The following is a 26,016-nucleotide window of genomic DNA, read 5'->3' as shown; positions in this document are numbered from 1 at the left end:
TTTTTATGGAGGAGTTTGCTAGGATCTTCTTTTTGTACCAATTGTATTCTCACTTGGCATTCATTTTGTGGTTAACAAGTAAATGTTTTAAATATTTAAGCAGATAATTTGGACAGGGAAAGGTGGTTCAATGGCAAAGAGCTTGCTGTCTGAGGTTAGTCAGCTGTTAAGGCTCCTGGAAGGGGATTCTACAAGACAAGTTCTCATTCTGTTCTTAGCCATCTTAAATTTTGGAAAGAAGCAAAATGATTTCATGTTAGTTTTTGAAGTAACTTGCATCTTTATATGCATTTGCAGCACGACAAAAAAAAAATCACCCAAATGATTGCGTAGCTTTTTCTGTGCTGTTGGATTGTTTTGTTTTTAATTTCTTTGTTAAATTGTTGGCAATTTCAGTTCTTGTCTTAATGTAAATATGTGGATAAAATAAAGTGCATTTAAGTGATTACAGAAGTATGACTTCTTACTTTTATAAATGTTTTGGGCCTCTTTTATTAAACCGCACTAGCCCATTTGAATGGGCTGCATCACATTTGTCACCTGGGAATCACTAGCATGGTTTAGTAAAAGAAACCCTTTGTGAGTTATAGTAACAGAGAGACCTGGTGTATCAAAAAGAATAGGAGTGGCCTAGTGGTTAGGGTGGTGGACTTTGGTCCTGCGGAACTGAGTTCAATTCCCACTTCAGGCACAGGCAGCTCCTTGTGACTCTGGGCAAGTCTCTTAACCCTCCATTGCCCCATGTAAGCTGCATTGAGTGCCATGAGTGGGAAAGTGCAGGGTACAAATGTAACAAAATAGAAATCATGCAGAAACTTTCACTGTGTTACCTAGGGATCCTTTAACTAAGCTGCGGTAAGCTCTAACAAGGGCTTCACGCTGAGGTGTCCCACAATAAGATTCAAATGTGGGCATGCTAAAAATATTATTATTATTTTGGCTGAGGAGCATGTCAGGGGCTGGAGAATCAGTGTTTCTGTGCTAATCAGCACGTTGTCACACATGAGCCCTTACTGTCTACATAATAGGTGGTGATAAGGGTTTACCTGCTAATGTTTTGTGAATGGCAACATTACTGCATGGAAAAAAATACATAAGGGGTAGCAAACTTTCAAAATATCCCCAAAAGAGCATGAAACATGCAGTTTGCTAACAGAATGGCTAACCCAGACTGTGGGGATCTATGGAAAACCTCACAAGTTAAATGAAGCCTCAAAACTCAAAGAGCAATGGTCTGACCAAATGTGTCGGTCTATCCCCAAAGGGGTTCCCAGATATCATTGCCCCCACTAAATTATCTCCAGGGGAAAAAACGAGCAACAAAAAACTTCGGAAATGGAGAAAAAAATTGCTAATAAACCGGAGAAAAATAGCCAAACCCCGCACACTCTTAGTTATCAAAAAAAAAAAATATATATATATATATCCACATCAAATCCCCAAACCCCTTATTGAGGTTTTGGACTGCTGGAATCTGTTCATGTTCTGCAGCACTTAAAGTTCCTTTATGTACTGGAATAGTAGCAATTTGAGGAGCTGATATTGGGGAACAGATACCTCTTCAGTCAAGGTGGGCCTTTATTTTGATACGTCATGAACTACCAGTGGTGTGTGTTGGAACTTTGGGGATTTGATGTGGATATTTTTGTTTTTTTTTTGTTGACTAAAACAGACTGGATTTTGGCTATTTTTCTCTGGTTTATTAGCAAATTTTTTTCTTCGTTCCTGGAATTTTTTTGTAGCTGTCTTTTTTTTTCCTGGAGATAGATAATTTAGTGGGGCCAATGATAATATTCGGGAATCCCTTTGGTCAGACTATTGCTCTTTTTCAAATCTTTTTGTTGAAATTTTTTTTTATAAATTTTTATATCTTGCAATTTAACAATATAACAGAACAGAAAAGCATCTATTGTACCTGGTGTGAAAATTCAGACTGCTTATTTAAAGCCCAGGAGATCTAAAAGATAATAATAAAGGTGATCTGAGCCCTTCTGTTGATAGTAACACAATGAGTCTAATAGAGGCCAAGTTTTAATGAAGATGGAAGAGTATGTTGCTTGAAAGCTAAAGCAGCTTCATGCTTTCTTATCACACAAGAGATAGCTACACCATTCCATAAAGTTTAGTTGTGAATTATCTTTCCAGTTGCGTGTGATAAGGTGAAGAGGAACTGCTATCATAGCGTTAAACAGTTTCTGATGATCATCTGGTATTTTAATGTCCGGATTAGAGGCATGTAAAATTATGGTTTTGTAGGAGATATCCAATTCTGGGCAAATCAAATATTAAAACCATTTTGTTCTAGATAAAGTTCCAGTAGGCCTTGACATTTTTGCAGAACTAAATCATATGGGATAAAGAACCAGATTCCTCTAAACAGCACCGGCAAAGATCCAATTTAGATAGTTTTGAGGCCTCTTTTGTTTACATTGTGAGAATTTTCATAGGTCCCCACAGTCTGGGTTAGCCATCCTGTTAACAAACTGCATGATTCATCCTCTGTGGAACATTACTTAAAAATGGAGAATAAAAAAAAAGTTATTCAAAGAGCCAAAGCTGAAATAAACCACAACAATCTAAAAATTCCTAATTCTTTTATGTTCAGTAACATGAGATGTTGGATTTTTGGAGATTTAAAAGGAAATCAGGAAAAAAAATTGCAAAGGAGCACTAGAGTTTAAAAAAAATATCTAGAACTATCACCAACTGCAAGGGCTTTCAGTTTAATAATTGAATAGAATAATATATACAGAAAACATTTGATCTAGTCAAGAGTGAGTTTGTTCAAAATAATTTTCACGGAGCAAAATGCTAAAAATAAGTCATGTCTTGGGCTGTTTTATAAACAAACAAAAAAATGTCATCTTCCCTGCAAGTAAGAGATATCTATCACTAAGATAGCTTGAACCTACTGCACAAAGAGTCCCCTTCGACAATGACTCTCTTTTTCAGTTCCGACAGCATAGCCCCATGAACAAATGTATTGCGAATATAAGGGGCCTTTTACTAAAGCTTAGCTCGAGTTATCTGCAGCAGGGCCCATAGGACTGTAATGCGAGCTTAGCTTTAGTAAAAGACCCCATATTTTCTAAAGTGATGCGAGGCACTGAAATTCATTTGGATACAGAGTAGGGTTGCAAATCCTGGACTCCCATTCTTTAACAAGTGCTATCGCAAGGTTTATCATATTAATACCTATTCCTGCTACTTTTAGCAGAGCTGCTAGTGCTCATTCGGAATGCTTTTATATAAAGGGCTAATGAATACATACAAAGGAATTAATCCTGCATATGATGGGCTGCATTGTAGTTTTCCATCTAGTAACAAGCCGTTGTTAAACTGCATTTGATTCATTTCATGCATTTAGGAATTTTATGTCTAATATTTACATTTTGATTTGTGCATTATCATTATTATTGGTGGGCATTCTAAAAGGCTCATTTTCAAAGCACTTACTTACAAAGTTCCATAGGTTATCTATGTAATTTCGGAGGTAAGTGCTTTGAAAACGAGCACAACACTTTGTATCCTCTAATTACCCCTTCTCTTTGCCAGGAACATTTTTTTTCACGTGAGTGATCTGAATCGGTTGAAAATATATATCTATATTTCTGTGGGGTTTTTCACACGCGAAATTCTAATGCTATTTATTTGGTCTATATACGGGTATAAATTTCTATTACTAGATAAAAAAAATTAAATACCATTTTTTCTTTTCACCTTCCTCAATCCCCTCTAAAGTAATATAAACCTATAACCTCTATGTCAAAGAGGCTTCAGAGTTGAGCCCTATGGCGTGTCTGTGAAATAGAGGCTAACACCGAATATTTGGGGTCTATGGGTTCAGGCTCACAATGAGGCCAATAATTACATTATTATTTGAAGAATGTACTAGATCTTCAGTATAAATATTTTTTCTACAGTACTAGGACTAAAATCGTGTTCAGGACGCGGTAATACATATTACATTTCAATAAAAGCTCGTATTTTATCGATATTTTTTATGTTCTATGCCAGGTGCAGTGAATTATCTATTTTATAATTTCGTACAGTCGTTGCTGCATTTACGCAAGTTCACGTGAACAACCTCCAGGATTTCTGTAAACTATTTACAACATCGGTACTCTTAATTATCAGTTTCTTACACTAGCAAAATTTGTTAAAGTATCTTCCCAACATTCACGAGCTTCCTAGAAGATCAAACTGGTTCCCTCTCTATTTACCAGAAATGGTTTTAAACTTGGAAACGACTTTGGAAAATAAAATGTGCTTCACACAGAAACACTACATTCTGCATAACGTTTGTTGTTTCTATTTTCTCTGCCCCTCGCGTGAAAAATGCTCTAGCGTTTCAGTTTGTTTTGGGAATGATTAAATCTCATCACTTTCTAACCTGGAGTAGACAGATTGGCAACGTACGAGAATAAAAAAAAAGTTTTGATTGTATGTGGAAAACTGTTTAGTACCTTTTTACAAACAAATTAATGTGTTCATTTGTAAGCCAAACTAATTCTCCCTACTTTGCAACCGCTGTTCTACAAATAAATAAATAACAATTACCGGAGCCTGAAGTACCACTTATAATCAAGATATTATCACCCCAGATCAACCTGATAATAAAAACAAAGCTCCTTACTGAAGTAATAGAGCGAGAACTTGATTAAAAACTGGACATCCATTTAAAGAAAAAAAAAGGGCGGGGACCACGCGTTTGCTGTTCACTTTGTCACGGCTCGGCATGACGAATTAAAAACCGCCGAAAACAGGAAGGTTGTTGCGCCTTTAAAAACTCCCATGTCACCGCCCCTTGCTCCTTGGCTCTGCTAAGGAACGCCCTGCTTCAAGATCCGGGTTTAGACCGGACCATTTCTTGAGCTGGGGTGGCTGCTACCTATTTTGTGGGCCGAATGAGGGGGCTTGGGCTAGTTTGTTTTTCATAGGGTGGAATCGGGCTATAGCAGCTTCATCCTTCATCACATATGGCTATAGCCCTTCAAGTGGGTACCTGTCATTTGCCTGCAGGCATATGCATCTCCCAGAAAATGATGATTGCTACTTGTTCACCGCTCTCAAGAAGCTGGGGGGAGGGGGGGGGGAGAGCGACAGCACAGGGTCCCTGGCTTTCTGTGCAATATCTTTCTCCCTCGCGTAGTGTAGTCAAGGAGGTTGGATTAACAGGAAACGGCATGACGTCAATAAGTTGAAGCTGGTTCACCCGGCAGCAGCCATCTCGGTTTGTCCAAAACAGTAGGTTATCAATAGAAATCAAACAAAATAAAACATGGAAAAGAAAATAAGATGATACCTTTTTTTATTGGACATAACTTAATACATTTCTTGATTAGCTTTCGAAGGTTGCCCTTCTTCCACACCTCTCTCCAAAACAGTAGCAAACACCAGTCAAAAACAATAGTACATAAGTATTGCCACACTGGGACAGATCAAGCCTATCAAGCCCAGCATCCTGTTTCCAACAGTGGCCAATCCAGGTCACAAATACCTGGCAAGATCCCAAAAAAGTTCATTACATTTTATGCTGCTTATCCCAGAAATAAGCAGTGATTTTCCCCAAGTCGATTTAATAATGGTCTACGGACTTTTCCTTTAGGAAGCTGTCAAGACCTTTTTTAAACCCTGCTAAGCTAACTGCCTTTACCACATTCTCTGGCAACGAATCCCACTTGAAAATTATGGCCCGATATGCAATGGATCTATGTTCCTAACTTTGATGCCCTTTTACAAAGCAGTGGTAAAAACGGACTTTAGCGCACCTGTACGTAGATTTTTCCCATGTGCTAAATGCAGTAAGATGCTTGATTTTCCTATTTTTTTTCTATTAATGCCACATGCTAATTTACCGCCATCTATTTTGTAGTCATTTATGGTTTTCACGCTAATCAGCTGGCACACGATAATCTAGCTGCGCTAATCGATTAGTGCAGACACACCCACTCTCCACCCCCCCCCCCCCCAGATATGCTCTCCTCGGCAAAAAATAAAATTTTATTTTTTAGAACATCAGTGGTGCACGAACAAGTCAAAAGTACCATGGGACACGTCAGGAGTGCCCTGCAGTAGCCATTTTAAGCTGCTGAAAACACATTAGTGTGGTAAAAGGGTCACTTTGGGAATTAACTTTATATTCAAAATGTCATTAAATTCCTCAGTTTAGGAATAGAGTCTCATTTATCCAACATTCCAAATTATCCGACATATCTCAGTGACATCCCAGCATTGTCATTATGATGCGTGCGAGTTTCTCTCTCTCTTTCCTGGCATCACATTTAGGTAAAAGGCAGCAGTGCTAGGTCAGATTGTTGGGTACATTAAGTTATAAACTAATTTTTACTGCATCCCCTTTTAAAAGATTTATTTTTAAAATTGTATTTATATCATTTAGGGCCCCTTTTATCAAGCAGCAGCAAAATGGGGCCTGCGTTGTCATCAGTGCATGTTTTTGACATGCGCCGAGGCCCCTTTTTACAGCAGCCAGGCAAAAGGTAGATCTTTCTTTTCTGCAGGAAATGGCCGTACGGCAAGTAAAGCACTTGCTGCGCGGCCGTTTCAGGGGAAACCCATTACCGCCACCCATTGAGGTGCGGTAAGTGCTCGTGCACTAACCTGGCAGCGACTGGGCAGCGATTACCGCTGGGTACACACCGGTGCTACAAAAATAAATATACTTTCGCAGCACTGGATATGATGGCGTGCTGGGATCATAGCTATTTTTTACATCAAAGGCCCGAAATTATGGAATGCATTACCCATTGAACTTCGTTTAATACAGAATAAGGACCAGTTTAAAAAAAGATTTGAAAACTCATTTATATTTTCAGGCTTTTGGTTCCCCTGATGTATGATATTATTTTAATACCATGTAAATGTAATCTGCTGTATGTTTTATTTTTCGAGTATAATAGCAATTTTTGTATAGTTTGTTGAGTAAAGAAATCGTTTTTATTGTTCTGTATGTGACTTGTTCCCCGCTTAGACTTTTATAGATATAGAGGATTATAAATAAAGTTTTATTATTATTATTTTTACTGCCGGGCTGCTGCGGTAGCCCTGCAGTAGTTCCTTTTTTGTGAGCGCTTTGTAAAAGGGGCCCTTACTATCCTGAACAATTCAGAGCGCTTTTGGCGGTTCACAATAACAACACACAATTTAAAACATAATTAAAATATATACTAAAACCATACCGGTAACATAACATCATAATCACATTTCATAGAATCTGATCCAATACTGATCCCATGCATTCAATATACTTCTATTTTATCTCTCATCTACTTTTTCTTTAGTATCTGACTTTTTGATACTCCAACAAACCTGTAAGTCCAATTTATGTAGGATATTTGAGACTGTACTGTATAAAAAATGTGGCAACAGGGTGGATTTAGGGCAAGGGAAAAAGTTAGGATCTTTGCACTGATTTTATTTATTTATTGCATTTGTATCCCACATTATCCCACCTATTTGCAGGCTCAATGTGGCTTACATAGTTTTGTTAACATTGTCATTGCAAGGTGACATATACATTTAATGTTGTGTAGAGGTTAAATGAGGGTAAAAGAAGAAGGAGAGGAGTGATTTAGGTAGCTATAGTAGATGAGTTATCTTAATTGATTTTCAGCATTAGGGCTAGATTCTATACACTAGGTTTTGCATTTGCATTCTCTTTGTTATGAGGGAATGGGGGAGGGATGTAAGGGGAGTTTGGGGAATTTGAGGGGTCTGTGAAGAGGGTGAATCAAGGGAGCTGCTGCCCATGCCATGAGAGACGCGGCGTAGGGAGCAGCTCATTTGCCTTCTCTCTCTTCACAGACCCCTCAAACAACCCAACCCCCCCCCCCCCCCCACACACACACACACACACACATGATCCCCTCCAAACGAGAGAATGCAAAATCTAATTTGCTATTGTTTTCAACGGTGTTTGCTATTGTGTTGGACAAATGAAGATGGTGGAAGCTCCGCCCACTACCATCAGCCCATATACTGGGCTAGATAGGTTCATGCAGTCTCCTGTAATCCACCCTCCTTGGATCCAGCATATCTCCCTTCTTCCAACACACCCTCCCCCCCCCCCCCCCTTTATATTTACCAGTTCTGTGGATTTTTATTCCCAATGTTGAGCAAATGCCTTCATTTTGTCCAAGGCGAGGTAATTTGTGATTAGTTCCTCCTCCTCCTCCCCCCCCCCCCCCCCCCACCTTCAGCATCTGTCTCTCTTTCCTCCCCATACCCTCCCCGTTGATGTTGAAAACTCTCTGAGCTCTTCCCATCCGGTCTAGCTCCGATTCACTCTCAAGAGCGGGAGCCAAGGGAATGACTGTTTCCCCTCAAAGAACCTCCGCAAACTCCCAATGCATCTCCTGCGACCAGGACACGGGCAGCTGTGAGAAGAGGGACTGGGGCAGCAGCAGCGGCAATCCCTGGCTACAGCAGCAGCAGTGGCTGATGCGGCAGCAACGGAGAGCAGCGGCGGCGGCTTATGCACTTCAGGACCAGGTTCTGTGGAAGAGTCAGAGAGAGGAAGGTTGTTTCGACCCAAATCATGAGTCCCTTGTTCCCTCAGTGCATGTTAAAGTCCTCTGCTCCTGATAAGCCCTGCTCCAATCATGAACCTGAAACGGCACTGGCAGCTGCTGAAATGGGAGAACAAGGATGGTTTTCCTGGAGCGTAGGAGACCTCAGCTCCCTTTCCTCACTCAATTCCAGTGGAAAAACCCTGCAAACCTGAGCAAAGTGCGCAAACTAACAGCAAACTGTGGAAACATGTGAGCAAGGACAGCCTTCCGGCAACGTGGAGTGGCATACATCAAGGGCTCAGCAGTATCTCCAGTGCTAACCCCAGTGAGTGGCAGCTTCTCACAACTACACCAGGGAAACATGCGGTCAAAGCCAGGCAGAAAAAAATGCCCACCGGGCCCTCAAGAGGCAGACTGAGTGCTGGTTCTGCTCATAACAGCTCACTAGGGTGAAGGAATTTTAAGGGCCTGGCTTTTCTCGTACACCCTTTTTTTCCCCCTCTTCCTGCAATTGGAACCAAAGGCTGGATTACATAAATCTATACAGGCTCCTTCTGGTGTGAGTGACTGTCCGAGAGAGGTGACATTTCATGAGCATCTACTGATCTGAGTGACTGATGGAGAGCCAGAAGATTTTTGGGTGGCCAGCTTCATCCTCTAGGATTTTGGCTTATGGGCCAGGTCAGTAACACCTAGTGCCCTGCTGCCTGCTGTTTGTCCTGACTCGGTGGCAGCATAAAAAATGGTGGGGCTATTTCCATAACTCAGACATAGCTGAAAAGAGCACAATCTCTGATGCCAGCACAACTACTAGTCTACATCTCCCCTCCATGTGAGCTCCTGAGACACCAAGATCTCCCTCCACGTTCAAATCTTCTTTCACCAGGAATCATTGGCAATGGTGCAGTCATAACCCTGCCTACCAACTGAGATCATCAGATGAGCCAGATTGGGCCTTGATAAAGAGAGTTATCTTTGAGGCCGCCACAACTGCGAATCTACATCTCTCCACCACATGAGCGCCTGAGACACCAAAACCTCTCTTCACCATCGTCGTCTTCCACCAGGGACCGCTACTGGCTGAAGTCATCAACAGCGCCCAATTGGGCTTTGATAAAGAGTGCATCTCTAAGGCGCGCCAACAGGGCTTGCCTAAGGGACATTGCACCTTAGCATGAACCTTTGTAAGCAATTTGGGGGTAACTTGATGACAACCAGGTGCCTAATCCTCATCCCATTCCATTGATCTGACCATTAAATCAGCTCCAAATGCTATCTGCATGCAGTGGCTTACATAGTTTTGCTTAGCTCTTTTGGGCATCTTGGGCAACAACCTACCAGATAGTTTGGGGCTTAGTCCCATTCCCATAGTCTATAATACTTCTAGAAAACCCTGGCCTAGGAAACACCCTAATTTTAATGGTAGATATTTGATAAACAACGCCAATATATACCTTCAGAATACTACTATGGTTACAAACCAGAACCAATTGTCTAAAACAAGCTGTAGACAATCAACACTTCATCACCATTGATGGCCTAAGAAAAACTCAATCTCTTCTGAACTTGATCAAACAAGTCTCCTCCTTGGAACACAAGTCTCACCCACTCCCATCCCCATCATTTATATCAACGTTAGGTCTGTGGGGAACAAGACTTACTCAGGGATCTTCTAGAATCTTCAGATCTGGGCTTGGCACCCTTCCTATGGAATAATTTGCCTCCTTCCCTACAATTAGAATAATCTTTTACCAACTTTAAAACTGTTTTGAAAACACATCTATGTTCCATGGCCTCACATTGATAACTGTTGTTCGGGAACTAGAGCACACTAAATTGTAAAAGTTCATAGGCATAGAATGGACTTATTTAGCACACACTAGTTCCTTTAACGTGTGTTAAAGCCATAACGCCATGTGATGAATTCCCCCTTAAATGTGAAGTTGCTGAAAAGTTATTCAAAGGCACAAATGGAACGAAGGAACACACTGAAAATAATTTTATAAGCTGCCTAAAATGTATTCTTCAAAGAAGACTGTGGCTGAGATGCAGAAAATGTTGACTGTTCAAAAATTTCAAGATTATTCCACAAACATAATGTTTATTTGGGCTTGATAAAATCGCTCTTTTTACATTGCGAATCAGAGCCATGTACAGTCCAAACAATATTGAAAATAAGAAAGGAACTCCATAAAACATAGAAAAGAAAGCATAACTCAATAAGACATTCATTCCAAATGCATTGTAAATATTACAGTACATTAATACAGTGCATAGCATTAAAATAGGTATCTTGCTGCCTACGCGACCAACCACAGATACCCCCCACCCCAAAGCTACTTGATAAATTCCTCCCTTATACCTATGCCTAAAATACACTTCATACAACAGAAACAGCTTGCTTCTTTAGCCATAAATATTTTAAACAGCTCAAACACTGACTGGAAACAGGCTGTACATCATTTATTAGGGGCATAGGCACCCTGCATAAGAGGCTCGGGGAGGCTAAGCCTCTCTAACCTCAACTGTCACCCTACTTTCTCTCCTAAAGCATCACTGCAGCAACTATTCTCTTCCAGGGTTGGTGACAGCAGTAAAAGCCAGGGCTTTTTTTTGAGGGGGTACTTGGGGGTACTGAGTTCCGGCACCTTTTCCACTGTCTGCTAAAATTGACCCATGGACCCCAAGTTTTAATGAAAGAGCTCAGGCTCTACACACCAATTCTGCCTTGTCATAGATTCTGTGACTGGTTTTAGGGGGCCTGGCTATTGTGGGATAGGTCCATCAGTGATCACCTGACCCCTGAAGGGTGGCTTAGTATTTGAGTACCGGCACCTTTTTTGCTAATAAAAACACACTGGTAAAAGCAATGCAAAATCATATAGGACCAGTTTCTTCCACATGTCACCACTAGCAAAGCCAGTCACACCCCTCCAACATAGAAACAGTACCTTGGATATTCTACCGGCTGTATAAATGGACTGCGCTTCCTCCCTTGGAGTCTGAAAAATGGCACTGCCGCTGCTGAAACACCAGCGCATGCGTGTAGTACATAAATACTCTAAAGCTCCTCCTCATACCACCCCCCCTCACAGCCCTTATATGTAAGTTGAAAGAATTGTGTTGGATAGATTTGAATTCCTATGGTATCATATCTAATTTCCTTTTAGTCAAACCCCTGAAGACGCCTAAGGGTGAAACGCAACGTTTGTGTAGGGTTGATGGCATAAGAAATTGGATATTAGACCTGTGTCAGTGATCTTCGCTGGTTGACAGTTAATTGAAAGCACAATTTGGCACGATTGGCACGCATTTCTCAAGGGAAGTTTCCTTTTACCTTAACAACAATATCAAGGATTCAGCTTGTAAGAACAGGACTGTATATAACTGCGGTCGGTTGTGGCTCAGGAAGTTCTAAGAGCACTAACTGCATAGGAGTGATAACACGCTGGAGACATTTGCGATTTATGTGGAACTCTGTTGATCACCCTCCCCTCACCTATCCATACCTATCCTGTTAGAATATCAATGATATGCTTTGATGTCCCCATGTATACCTCCGACCCACCCCCATCTTCCCACCCTGTCAGACTGTCATAGTAATGCTTGAATGTTTTCACTTATATACACTGTCAGCTAGCACATTTGCTTATTTCCAATCTGACGAAGAAGGGCAACCTTCGAAAGCTAATCAAGAAATGTATTAAGTTATGTCCAATAAAAAAGGTATCATCTTATTTTCTTTTCCATGTTTTATTTTGTTTGATTTCTATTGTGGAACTTTGAAATTTTCTGAACTTTCTGAAGTTTCTATAATGGGCAGTTAGAGATAATATGTTAGTAAGATAGGCTTGATTAAGGAAACTTTTTATACCTTGACAATGTGGTTTTGATATGTTGTGGCAAGTATTGTTGAGCGAAAGTATGAATGATGTTTGAATGGTGAGGATGTATAGTATATGATATCTGTATGAGAAAAATATCAAACAAGAGAAGTATTTAAGAAATAAATGTTTATTAAATATCAAACAACAAAGTGGTCACTATATGGTACACAATGAATGTGCATGAGATTGGTTTATATACCAAGGAGGTAATGCATGCAAACCTATTTCATGCACATCAGTGGTCTAGCCAGACCTGACATTTTGGGTGGGCCAGAGCTAATATGAGTGGGCACTATGTATAGAGTTATGAATAGTGTTTCTGGAGATACTAGAAAATAACGCCTTAGAATGCACTTGATGATAGATTTCTAGGTAGTCTGCCCAACAGCTGCCCTGCATCAAAATAAATCACATACTGTAGCTCGGCATCAGCCTTTCCCTTTCCTTTCCTTCCCTATCCACCTCTCCATCCATCCCCATAGCCTGGCATCAGCCCTTCCCTTCCCCACCATCCATCCCGTAGCTAGGCTTCAGCTCTACCTTATTTCTCCACACCTCCATATAGCCTAGTGTCAGCCCTGTCCTATCCCCTACCATCCCCCCCCCCCCCAACACACACCAGCATTAAATACAAAACCTTTTGTTTTTTAATGCCCTGGGTACTGGAGAGACCACTCCCTCTCAGAAACTGGCCTACATTAAAAATAAAAATGTTCTGTTTATTTTAACCTAGGTATTGCAGAGACCATCCTCACCAACATTAAATACAATGTTTTTAAAATTATTTTAAGCTGGGCACTGAGCCCACCCCCACCCAGAAAGAAATCCACTAGCATTACATTAAATATACCTTTTTTTCCCCTATGCAGTGAAGAGCCCACCCACACCCATAAGCCCACCAGCATTACATATAACTAAAATTAAAACATTTGTTTTTACCTGGGTTTGAGTGTTGAATTTCCCAAAAGACTGCAGTTATGCACACTATGCAGTCAGTGTGCACCTGATGCAGAGCACTGACTGTTCTGGCTCCTGTGCCTGTGGCCGTGGAGGACTGCTGAGACCTGGGACTGAGAGGGCCCAACTTCTTCAGCTGACACTCCAACAGGGAGACCAGCCGGCTGAGCTAGGACGGCAGATTTTTCTGTTGGTATGCAGCATGTGCACCGCAGGTGGCCCGGGGTGGCAGGGTAGCAGGCGCCGGTGAAAACAGCTGCAGCATACTCGGCCGAACCATGAGAGCGGCAGATTTTTCTATTACCTTGCAGCATGCACACCGCAGGGGGCCCGGGGTGGCTGGGTAACAGGCACTGGTGAGAGGAGCTGCAGAACACTAGGGCAGCAGCAGAACTAGCAGTTGCCATGTGGCATCAGCAATGGTGAGCTATAATATAATTGCTACCCAGTGTAGCAATAGCCAATGTACCTGAATGTAACTCACCTTGAGCTACTACTAAAAAAGGTGTGAGCAAAATCTAAATAAATAGTAACAATAATAATACCCTTGAGCTTGCATAAACATGGCTGAGCGTGGCTGAACTGAAAGGCTGTGCAAACTAACCAGCACCTAGAAGACCGACGACGATTAGTGGATGAGACAAACTGGGTCTACCCGTAGCTACGCCCCTGATGCACATTCATTGAGGATATCCTGAAAACCTGATGGGAGTAGGTGTGCCTGGAGGACTGAAGTGAGAAGCACTGCTGTAGGTGCAGTGAAAAGATATTAAAAATGAATGAAATCTCAATGGACAGAAAGGCATTAATAGAAAAAAAGCTGAAAGAAAAAAAGATCAGTGTCAGAGATGGATGTAGTGTTAGAAGTGAAGAAGACAGGAGGAGAGAGAAAAAGAACAAATGAACAGGAGACCCTGAAAAGAGAGCTAAGAGAAGACAAGAAAGCAGTAACGGAGACTGGGACCTACACAATTAGAAAAATTAAGTGGCCAGACATCAATCATAGAGAAAAGAATAAATTAAAAATTAAATTAGAGTGAAGTAGTGTTATAGCACTGTTAATCCAGTTTAAAGGTTAATGCATTAGAATAAAACAAAAAATAGAAAATAAGGTGATACCTTTTCATTGGGCAAATTCAATACATTTTTTGACTAACTTTCAAAGGCCAAAATCTAACTTGAGGAAGGTGGGTTTGGATCTGAAACCTAGTCAAAAAAAATGTATTGAATTTATTTATTTAGTTATTTATATCCCACATTATACAGTCCAATAAAAAGGTATCACCTCATTTTCAATATTTTGTTTTATTTTTCCTCCGTTTAGTAAGCCGCACGGCAATGCCAACACAGTCCATTTGAATGGACTGTGTCGACATTTGCACCTGGGAGCCACTAGCATGGCTGAGTAAACGAGGGGGGGGGGGGGTATTTTTGCTAATTTGTAATGTAGGGATTCAAATGTCTCAGTTTTTGAAAGTGACATCTGTTGTCTTTTTATTTTGCACAATAGTTTATATCACTTCTCTTTCTCTGATGGTGCACTATACACAGAGTCTGGCTTCCTGGAGGTTCAGTTTAATTTTTGTCTACTGATATCTACTTTTAGTTTGTGGTTACTTATTCTATACTTGGTGAGGGTCTATCTGTATTCTGCATGTGTGAAAAAGACATTGAATAATCGGTACTAAGCCTGCTTATTTAGTTTTCCCAGTAGATGTATTGATGTTCTACTGCCCACTCAGGGCTAGATGCACTAACCCCACGTAAAGAGCCCTTTCCTTAATGATCCCTTAGCAAATCGGTAAGGAAAGGGCATGCATGAAGGAAATCGCATGCAAATGAGGTGCTCACTGTTAGCTCATTTGCACGCGATTTCCTTCCTAAGGAGAGGAAGCCAGTCGGCCAGCTGAGCATGCGCAGAGCAGCCAATCGTTATGCTGGCTGCTCTGCGCATGCCAAAGACGTCCTTCACAAAAAAAGGACGTCCCTGACAAGCACCTGGACGTTTTCCTTCAGCCTTTGTGATGGGCGTCTTTCTCGGACGTGTTTTTCTTACATGCCTGAAATGACCAAGGTTCTCTCAACATTCTCCGTCCCCTCCAAGGTTGTTTTCAGCTTGCGCCCCCCCCCCCCCCCCCCCCAGGATCGGGACGTGCGAGGACATCCAAAACAAAACTATTTGGACGACCCTCCCTCCAGGTCTCTCTCAGCCAATCACAGTGCATTTAGCTGATACCGGTGACAGCTAAACGTGCTGTGATTGGCTGAGAAAGCTAAGAGAAAGTAGCATGAGCATGAAGTTGTGAACTTTACTTTTTGAATCCTTCAGTCAAATTTGGAAACTAAAGGAGTTTTTCTCACATGCCTGAAATGACCACAGCCATGGAGGTTTCTCTCATCGTTCTCTGTCCTCCAAGGTTGTTTTCAGCTTGTGCCCCCCCCCCCCCACCTCAGGATTGGGACGTGCGAGGACGTCCAAATCAAAACTATTTGGACGTCCCTCTCTCCAGGTCTCTCTCAGCCAATCACAGCGCGTTTAGCTGTCACCGGTATCAGCTAAACATGCTGTGATTGGCTGAGAGAGACCTGGAGGGAGGGACGTCCAAATAGTTTTGATTTGGATGTCCTCGCACGTCCCGATCCTGGGGGGGGGGGGGGGGGCGCAAGCTGAAAACAACCTGTTTTTAGAACAAATAAAGCACAAAAAGGTGTCATAAATGGCAATGACCAGATGACCACTGGAGGGTTCAAGGATGACCCCTCTTACTCCCCCAGTGGTCACTGATCCTCTCTCACCCCCAAAGATGTGATTAAAAATAATACTTACCAGCCTCTATGACAGCTGCAGATGTTATAGCCAGTTTTATTAGAGCAGCAAGCAGGCCCCTGGAGTAATGCAGTGGTCAATGCAGTGTACTGTAGAGGAGGGGACCCAGGCCCATATCTCACTCTGTTACACTTGTGGTGGATATTGTGAGCCCTCCAAAACTCACCAACAACCTACTATACCCATGTATAGGTGACCCCTTCACCCATAAGGGCTATTTGAGTGGTGTACAGTTGGGGGTGGTAGGTTTTGGAGGCTCAGTAGACAAGATAAGGGGGTGATGGTGAGATGTGTACCTGGGACCTTTTATGTGAAGTCCGCAGCAGTGCCCCCTTGCTCTCCTGGGATGTCTGTGTAGCCAGTCTACTAAGAATGCTGGCTCCTCCTACATCCCAATGGCTTGATTTTGTGCATTTTTCATTTGGACAGTGTTTTTGTTTCGAAAATGGATGAAAAAGATAAACGCACAGAGCACAAACCATCTAGCATGTGGCCATTTTCAAAAAAGAAGAAAAATAGACATTTTGCTCTTTCAAAAATGGCTATATTTGCTATTCGGATTCTGGATGTTTTGAACAAAACATCCAAAGTTGGACTTAGACATCATATCAAAAATGCCCCTCATATGTCTTATTTTCAGTTTGGTTTCTTTTTCTATACAGATTTTATGACCCCTGAGGCAGGCGGTGGTCCAACAAAATATGGTCTCAGGTCAAGTACTTTTTTTGTCATGTATTGAGGTGTGTTTATAATAAATTTTTAAATCACATTCTCAGACACCTCTTGTGATCTGTTTGTGGATGGTCATTATCCATCCTTACTTTCTTTTTAATGTTGATTTCCTTTGTAAGGGATGTTTTTTTTTCTTTTTGGTTTTGATATCTCTCGTTCACTCCCATGCCGCCCCCCCCCCCCCCCCCAGCCCTGCAAAGTTAGAATGGACCACGGGTGGTGACAGCAATGCAAAGACACACTGCTTCTAGCCAGCCCCTCAGTCTCTCTGCTGCCAATGTCCAGCCCACAGGAAATCGCATCAGGTGCGATGTGGCAGCATGAAGATCAAGGGATGGGCACTGCAGCCAGCCAGAAGCAGGCTGCTTTCACATAGCTGCCACTGTCAGCAGTTTACTCTCTGCAGTTCTGTGGGGAGGAGGGTATAGGGAAATATGTTGGACATGGGGAAGGAAAAGAGAGAGTGCTGTACTCAGGGGGTCCAAGAACAGGGAGCTAGAACCAAATTCAAATCAGAGACAGACTGAATTTCAATTTTGGCTTTGGCATCAAAACTAACCCAAAATTTGTGTTTGGCCTTATTTCAATTTTGAATGAAAATGCTGGTGTACTCTCCCTCCCCCAACTATAGAAGCCCTCCTTCCTTCGTTTTCTCCCCTGAACAGAACAAGCACCCTCCCCCCGGCCTACTGTACACCCCCTGGTGGCTAGCAGGAGTGATCCCCTGGGCTCTTGCCCCATGTCCTCTCTACTGCCAAAATGGCTGCTGATAGAGATTGTGGCAGTCTGGCAGCCATTTTGAAACTGGAGCTAGCATGGACAGGAGTGACTAGAGATCAGTATTGGTTGCCCTCTAATTCAAAAAGGAGTGACACAGCAGGCCACTATCACTGGGTGGTCTTGGGCTTTTTTTGCAAGCTGAATGGTACTATTTTCATCCTTGGCAGGAGTGTAGCTAGGTCTGCTCTATAAGTGCAAAGTGACTAAAATACACAGGTATAGCAAAATTATAGAGTGATCTAAATTCAGGAATTTGTAAGTGAAAAGATGTGCATACATAGTAATGGAAAAAGAGCCAGCAGCCATATGATGAGCTCTGGGTCAGTCCAGCTGCCGAGTCCCCGCCCCCTCGCCTCTCTGCAGCCTCCAGTCCACCTCATCCCATTACTACTACTACTACTACTACTATCACTTTTATAGCGCTACAGCGCTTTACAATTGAACATGAAGAAGAAAGACAGTCCCTGCTCAAAAGAGCTTACAATCTAAATCAGGACAGACAGACAGGCTCAATAAGGATAAGGGAAGGACAGACAGAAGGACACATAAGGATAAGATAAAAGTTACAAGTCAGGAGTCAAAGCAGCATAGTTGGGGTGGGTGTTGCTGTAGGTGGAGCTCTCCTGGGGGGGGGGGGGGGGGGGAATCTTCCAGGAATTGTTAATATACAATATTAGCGGCTTGTTGGGTGGACTTTTTTTTTTTTTTCACGGTTGTGGGGTGGGTGGTGCTCTCTTGCCAGGCTCCGCCCCTTGGTCTGACGTTTCAGTCGCTCGCAAGTTGAGGCATGTTAGAACGAGAAAGCTGAGCAGAGGAGCGAGACTGCTGATATAGCGACCCGAGAATACCGAGCAACGGTGCGGTTCCGGATCTACCTTGCCAAAGAGTAGAGACAGTACCTTGTTTGTTGCCTTTGTTATTGTTGCGCTGCAGGAACCAGAAACCCCCAGTGATAATGAAAGGCAGATGATGCATAGATATTAGTATATATATACGTTTTCTTGCATTGAAGTTCCGGTAGGCATTTAGTTGGTTGGCAACGCACCAGCAGTAATGAAGCGGCGGGCGGTGACCTGTTAGCTTCATTGCACCCGACCTGCCTCACAGATCCCACATCCTACCGCCCGGGAGGAGGAAGTGCCATGTGAACCTCGGAGCTCTCCAGTCTTGTCGTTGTCATCATGAGTCGGGCGGGGGCCGATGCCCTGACCCGAGCCGATGCCCTGACCCGGGCCGCTGCCCGCGGGGATTTGCTTCTAGCCCAGTCTCTGCTGGAAGACGGAACCGACCCCAACGGGATGAATTCTTTCCACCGGACTGCCATCCAAGTAAGAAAAAGAGGGCCATAATAGCGCCGGTGCAAGGATGTTAGGGGCCCTAGGCACGCCTTTCGGCCTTCCTTTGTGCCCCCCCCCCCCCACAAAAAAAAAATCATGAACTTCTTAACATCGCAGTTTAAAATATACCCCCTGTTATATCTTCGTGTAGTTGTGGATCTACTATTTTACTTTGATTGTAGTTGCTTTTTAGTGTCCCTAGGCGTCTGCCTAATGGTTAGCCCGCCCTGGGGAAATAGATCCCGAGGTCGGAGTTAGCAAGTAAAAGATAGCTAGGGGTTATACTACTATCGGGGGGAGGGGGAGAGAGGGAAACACGTGTTCCATGTAAGAGTGTAGGGAGGAAATAACTACAGTTATACTGGTAAGGCTTATACTCTGTACCTATTTCCCCTTATACTTCAACAGTTTACTGTAATAGGAATCAAGACGGACTTAATAAGCAATCAAATAATCAGATACGTTCTTGATACCACTGAAAGTAGTCTTTAAAAAAATGGGGGAAAGTCAATGCACCTGTAAGGTTCAACGCAGACGCTGCGAAGGATGCGAGTATTTATAGTAAAACAGGTCGATCACACTAAAATAAAAGCATAGTTGGGGGGGGGGGGGGAACCCTGAAATATAGAAACCAGTAGTTGCAAAGGGGAAACTGGCGGTGAGATCTAATGAAACAGTGTTTGTTATTTACTGAGGTGTGCAGTAATTTGACTGGGTCATACAATGTGTGTATATATTTATTGATTTGATTGGGATTTATTAACCGCCTTTTCGCCTAAAAGTACCTAAACGATAACCCATAAAAATAGTTTCTCAATCAGAAAATAGAAAACAAGTGACTTTCGATTGAAAATGATGGCTGGCCCGCACCTGATTAATCTAGAACGGCAGGCTTTGTTGTTAGCAGTAGTAATAGCATTTACTTATTGAAAATAAGTTGTTTCATACAGAGAGTTCTTGGGCAAAATAACTGTTTTTTATTCAATGAAATGTGTCCAAGTTTCATGCGTAAAAATGTATTTATTTATATAGCCTATACTTCTCACAATGAGGATGAATATAAGCCTTTGCCGTGTCTTTTCTAGAAACGAATAATTGTCTAGAAGCCACGGACGGTATTGATTTGAGATTGAGAAATGCCGACTAAGCTGCAGGACTGTGGTAAATAGGCCCGAACTGGTTTTAGGATCCTCAATAGATTCCATATAGCATTGATTTAATAATAATAATAATAAAAATATCATAGTTAAATCACGATCACCGTTATCACCACAGTTTACATAGAGCAAGTGCAAGACGTCATTACGATTTAGGAAATCTTCCGGCATAGGAAAATTGTGAATTGATTTCAGTTAGGAAGGGGAGAAGTGTCTTTTTTTTTTTTTTTTTCCTAATGAACTAGGGCTCACCATTTTGTCTTAATACTGCGGGGTCAACTTGCGATACACTGGGGGGAGGGGCTGGTTCCATATCTGCTGTGTAACGTGTATCCAGCCTAACCTGATCATTCGTGATATTGTGTCTAAGAATGGTTACAAAACTGCCGGTTTTTGTTTTGTTTTACGAGAAACTATTATTTTCGGCTGTGACAGAAAAAGGCAACGAACCCCCCCCCCCCAATTTTTCACAATGGATTGTAAGAAATGGCTTCCCGGTGGGCACCTAAGAGGAGGTGTTTCCGTTCCGGTGGAAGCAGTAATGCCCTAAAACGAAACAATCTAGAAGATGATCCCAGTAGCCAATGTGTTGCATTGAAAATGTGCTCTGGCACCGGCGGAAGTCCGCTCTCGCTCGTCCCCGCGCTGTCAACCTGGCTCCGCTTCTGATTTATGATCCCTGACAGCCAGAACTTGACTGATTAGGCTGGAAAGTGCCAAAAACTAAAGCAAAAGTAACAGCACCCAACAGAATAGGTTTGTGTTCACCCCGGTAGAGAGGAAATAAATTCATCTAAGCTCTTTAGAGCAGGGTCCCCCCCCCCCCCCCCCCCCCTGGATGTTCAGCGCTGCCTGCGTCTGGTAGCCCTATACAAATAATAATGACAGTGGAAACGGGTAAAACACGGATCCCGTTATTACCACTATAACCGGCTTTATCCTTGGTTGCATTTGTTTTGACCGCTATCTCCTTAATTGCTTTAACTGTTTCTTAATTGCAATGCAGACCTTGCTTTGCCGAGTTCGCCGATGATTGATTTTTTTTTTTTTTTTTTTTTTTTACGACTTAGCTCTCAGCCTCACACCTGCTTCGGTAGTAGCTCGTGGTAAATTACATTTAGTCTCCTGCCCCTGGAGAGCTCACGTTTTTGCTGTCAAAAACCTGATTAAATACAGAACCTCTCCCCAGTGCTCCGTTTCTACATTTTCTTAGTTGCAGGGCAAATCGTCCCCGCTGACATTTGCTGGACCTGCCCTACTTGGTTTCCTTGTGCTGCTTTTTCATTGAAAGAAACGCAGAACCAGAACCTCCTGGCAAATAGCTGCTAATTTTCTTCTGCCGAAAACTTTGTGCTTCATATACAGAACCTCTCCCCTTGCTGTCGTGTTAGCCATCATATGAACATTTTTATTTATTTGTAGCATTTGTATCCTACATTTTCCCACCAATTTGCAGGCCCATTTAAGCATCTGTTTTTTGTACTTCAGGAATAATTTTGTCTCTGGTGGGGACATAATCAGCATCAGATCTGTCCTGTTTACCTTAACTTGTGACAAGAGGGACACGAGAGAGTGTGTTCAGTCGAACTTGTCTGTACCTTATCTATATAGCTGGGGGGGGGGGGTTGTTTATTTGTGTTTTTTGGGCGTTTTGAGTTTGTTTGTTTTTCTTGTCACAAACATAAAGATTTACACAGTGAAACAAGGGCAAGATGCACTAAACGTATCTATATAGCTGGGGGGGGGGGGTGTTTTTATGTTTTGGGTTTGTTTTTTTTGGGTCACAAACATAAAGAGTTACACAGTGAAACAAGTTCGGCAAGTCCGGGAAATGTCGATGTTGAAGTTCTGCATTGCATCGATTAAGAAGCTGTAGGAAGCCCTGGAAATAGGAAAGTGAGGCAGTCAAAAACAATTAACTGCCTTTTTGTGGTTATCCATTAAAACAGGGAAGTCGCGCGAGAGGACCCCCCCCCCAACCACCACTTGACACAGAATACTGAAATGAGTTTTGAAAATAGATCCCCCAAATCAGTAAGCCACCTGCTTTCTCAACATTAAATGCGGGAGGAAAATATTGCTAATGTTTCTCACCAGGGCAGTGTAGCGCTATTATAAGGTAATCAACTGGCATGCCTAGAAGGAACCACCTACAACAGCCTGCTTCTAGCTGTAGGCTGTGCAATGAAATCGGAACGTTTGAAAGGTTTTAGGTTTGTTTTTTTTTTTGCTGTATTTGTATTTTTTTTTTTAATCGACAGGAGGAAGTTATAGAGTCACAAAAATTGTCTTTAAGCAGGTCCCCAAATGGAGTACTTTAAATATCTGATGTGTACAACATATGCAAACCTATATCCCAACAAGGAAAAGAGAGTACTAAATATAATGGAACACAATAATCTCTCTGAAATAATGGCAAAATAGTACTTTAAAGAAATTGAAGTTCTGTGAAGTGCATTGAGTTTTAAAGTACTATTTTGTCACTATTTCAGAGCCATTAATTGTGTTGCAACATATACAAACCTGACATTCCAGCCCTCTCTTTCATGACGCACATGGTGTGATCTGTAAGAATTACACAAGGATGGCAGTAAGTTTGGTGATTGGCTCCAGCTAATGCATGCAAGAGACTTGGTTCTGATTTTCTTATACAGTTTATGCATGGAACAGAATAAAAGCAGATTTGCCTTGGTCCATATAACATGCTGCCAGCTAGTAGCCACTGATGTGGCATGGGGACTTGATTAGCCAGGCATGCTAAGAGGGACTGAATTACCACCACCCTACCCTATCATACCGCTGCTGCCACTTTTCAAGCTACTGAGGAAGGTTAAAAAGCAAATAGGGCACAAGTAATAAGAAAAACAAGCTCAAACTGACCAACTTCTTCTGCATTTTATTTTTGTACTTTTCCAATTCAGGTCATGAAACTGGGGAATCCGATGCTGGCCGAGCTGCTGCTGCGTTATGGAGCTGATCCAAACGTGCCAGACCCCACCACAGGCACCTGCCCAGCACACGATGCAGCCCGGGAGGGCTTTCTGGACACCCTGCAAGTGCTGGTCACTGGTGGGGCCCGCCTGGACCAGTGTGACACGTGGGGTCAGACACCCATTGACCTAGTTCCACGGCATCTGGTTGATGCCCTGCTGAAAAACCTTCCACACCAGTAGGAGGCAGTAAGGATGACCAGCTGCAGTAAGACAGGTGGAAATAGTTTATGTACCACTATTGAAAACTAATTGAAATAAGTTGGTGAAAGATCCTGGGACACAGGGACAGAGTAATGACCTGCACAAGAAGAATTAAAAACCAGTGTTATTTTTGTGGAGGAGTTTGCAAGGATCTGCTTTTTGCACCAACTGTATTCTCACTTGGCATTCGTTTTGTGGTTAACAAGTAAATATTTTAATATTTAAGTAGATAATGTGGGCAGGGAGATCTGGATAAGAGGTGATTCAATGGCAAAAAGCTTGCTGTTTGCGTTTAATCAGCTGTTCTCATTTAGCATCTCTCATTTTGTAACAATTTGCTTCGTATGTTTACAACATGATAAAAATCAAAAGTGATGATTGACTACTTTTTCTGCTGTTGGCAAGTTCAGTTTTGTTTTAAAATATAAATATGTTAATAAAATAAAGTTTTTTTAAAGCACGACTTCTTACTATTTTATAAATATTCTGTGAGCTATGATAGTGGAGCCCTGGTCTATCAAAAAGAATAAAAATTATGCAGAAGCTTTCACCCTGTTCTCTTGGTTACCTAGAGGTTCTTTTACTAAGCTGCAGTAAGCTCTAGCAACGGGTTACCACAGGGCAACAAAGTCAGATCATCAAGATCCTACCTAAACCTACACTACCCAAATTGCAAAGGACTGAAATACAAAACAACTTATGCAGCCGGCTTCTCTTACATAAGCATACAACTATGGAATGGGCTCCCGAAAGCTATGAAAACAATGCACGACCACTTGAACTTCAGGAAATCACTAAAAACCAACCTCTTCAAAAAGGCCTACCCCAACAACCCCATGTAACCCTCTTCACTTACCAACACAGCATGACTGTAATCGCACAGGACACAGTGACATACCAAAGGGGGGGGGGCAGTCCGCCCCGGGTGCATGCCACTGGGGGGGTGCCGCGCGCCTGTTGGCCAAGTCCGCTCATTCCCTCCCTGCTGCTCCCTCTGCGTGGAACAGGTTACTTCCTGTTCCGGGGCAGAGGGAGCAGCAGGGAATGAGTGGATTCGGAGCCGACAGGCACATGGCACCCCCCCCCCCCCAAGCAGGTAAAAATGCATCCGGGGGGGTCACATCGGTGATCTGCCCCAGGTGTCAGCCAGCCTAGGAATGCCACTGACAGGACAACACACAATCTTCATCCATTCTGACCCTCCACTTATATACCTCATACGATCACTATACAACTTTGTATTTATCCACCAACTGGGCAAACGCCTTTGACAGTACTAAGTCACATTGAGCCTGCAAATAGGTGGGAAAATGTGGGGTACAAATGCAATAAATAAAAATTATTTTTGGCTGAGGGTGCATGTCTGTGCTAATCAGCACACTGGCATTGCCGTGTGCTAACTGACTACTGGAAGATTAGTGCCTGAGCCCTTACCACTTACAAAATAGGTGATAAGGGCTCGCCTGCTAACGTTTCTTAATGGCAACATTAGTGCGTGGCCATTAATTCAGAAAATGGAAAATTTGGCCAATTTCCAACTGCGATAGAAATGGCTTTTAGCACATGGGAAAAACTGGCCACTTTCTACTGCACCTTTGTAAAAGGACCCCCTAGTAAGTGTTTTATTTGTGAGGAGTTTTGTTATGTGACTTAGGGGCTCCTTTGCTCAGGGGCATTAAGCACTTAGGGTTAGATTCTATATATTATACCTAAAAAACTGGAGCCAAAGAAAATACGCCTAGGTGTATTATATAAACGATGCCTAACATTAGACATAGTTAATAGAATGCACTTAAACATTTTTTTTTTTGGTGTGGTTTATAGAATACTCCTAGCAAGGACTAAACATAGCTGTGGCCATTTACGTCAAGTAAAACTTAGTGTAAATTCCCACACCTACATTTTAGGCACAGAAGGAATATATTCTATAACACTGCATGTAAATTATAGGGAATACCCACCACCCACCCATGCTCCTCCCATGACCACACCCACTTTTGGGATACTGGCGGTAGAATTCATGCACACCAGTTTATAGAATACACTTGGCAAGTTGTGCGCATAAATTCTAATTAAAGCCAATTAGTATCAATTACTTAAGGTGGCAATTATTGGTGCTCATTGGCTTGTTAACCGATATTGTGCGTGCAAATCCTGAATATAACCGGATTTGTGCATGCAACTTAAGTCACCCTAAATAGAATCCAGGGGTTAACACATGGTTAACTCGTGTCAACAGGCTTCTGCACAAATGCACAGGGGCCCTTTTACTAAGCTGCGGTAGGGCTGTGTGGGTAATGCACACTAAATCGACACTACCACTGGGGTAGCGCAGGTGCCTTACAGTAGTTTTGAAGTTAGCGTACGTTGTTTCCCGTGGTAGAAACTTTTCTACCATGGGGAAACAATGCACCATTTTCTACTATTAGGGGTGGGGGTGTTCCTGGCAGCAGTGACGTTCCTAGGGTGGCTGACACCCGGGGCAGATCGCTGATGCGCCCCCCCCTGGGGGCAGCATGACACCCCCTCCCCCTGGTGAAAGGACTCCCCCCGGGTGCATTTTTACCTGCTGGGGGGGTGCCCACACGCCTGTCGGCTTCACTCATTCCATGCT

The 26,016-nt window shown here is 42.6% G+C and overlaps 1 protein-coding gene across 1 annotated transcript; it reads left to right on the top strand.

Moving 5' to 3' along the window:
* Positions 1-18,454: 18,454 nt before the first annotated feature.
* Positions 18,455-23,862, top strand: LOC115463568 (cyclin-dependent kinase inhibitor 2A-like). Its single transcript, XM_030194219.1, has 2 exons — positions 18,455-19,042; positions 23,130-23,862. Exons 1-2 carry the CDS (start codon positions 18,896-18,898, stop codon positions 23,379-23,381), a joined length of 399 nt encoding a protein of 132 aa, XP_030050079.1. The 5' UTR covers positions 18,455-18,895; the 3' UTR covers positions 23,382-23,862.
* Positions 23,863-26,016: the final 2,154 nt, after the last annotated feature.

This window comes from Microcaecilia unicolor, chromosome 2 (assembly GCF_901765095.1).
Source record: "Microcaecilia unicolor chromosome 2, aMicUni1.1, whole genome shotgun sequence".
NCBI lineage: Eukaryota > Metazoa > Chordata > Amphibia > Gymnophiona > Siphonopidae > Microcaecilia > Microcaecilia unicolor.
Note: the sequence above shows the minus strand (reverse complement) of the source record. Positions and strands in the feature narration are given on the sequence as shown.

What these genes read in the sequence shown, in the direction of transcription:
- LOC115463568 (XM_030194219.1), top strand. Translation starts at nt 18,896, where the DNA reads ATGAGTCGGGCGGGGGCCGATGCCCTGACCCGAGCCGATGCCCTGACC. An exon ending in TCCACCGGACTGCCATCCAA is followed by an intron (nt 19,043 to 23,129) that starts GTAAGAAAAAGA and finishes TTTCCAATTCAG; the next exon opens with GTCATGAAACTGGGGAATCC.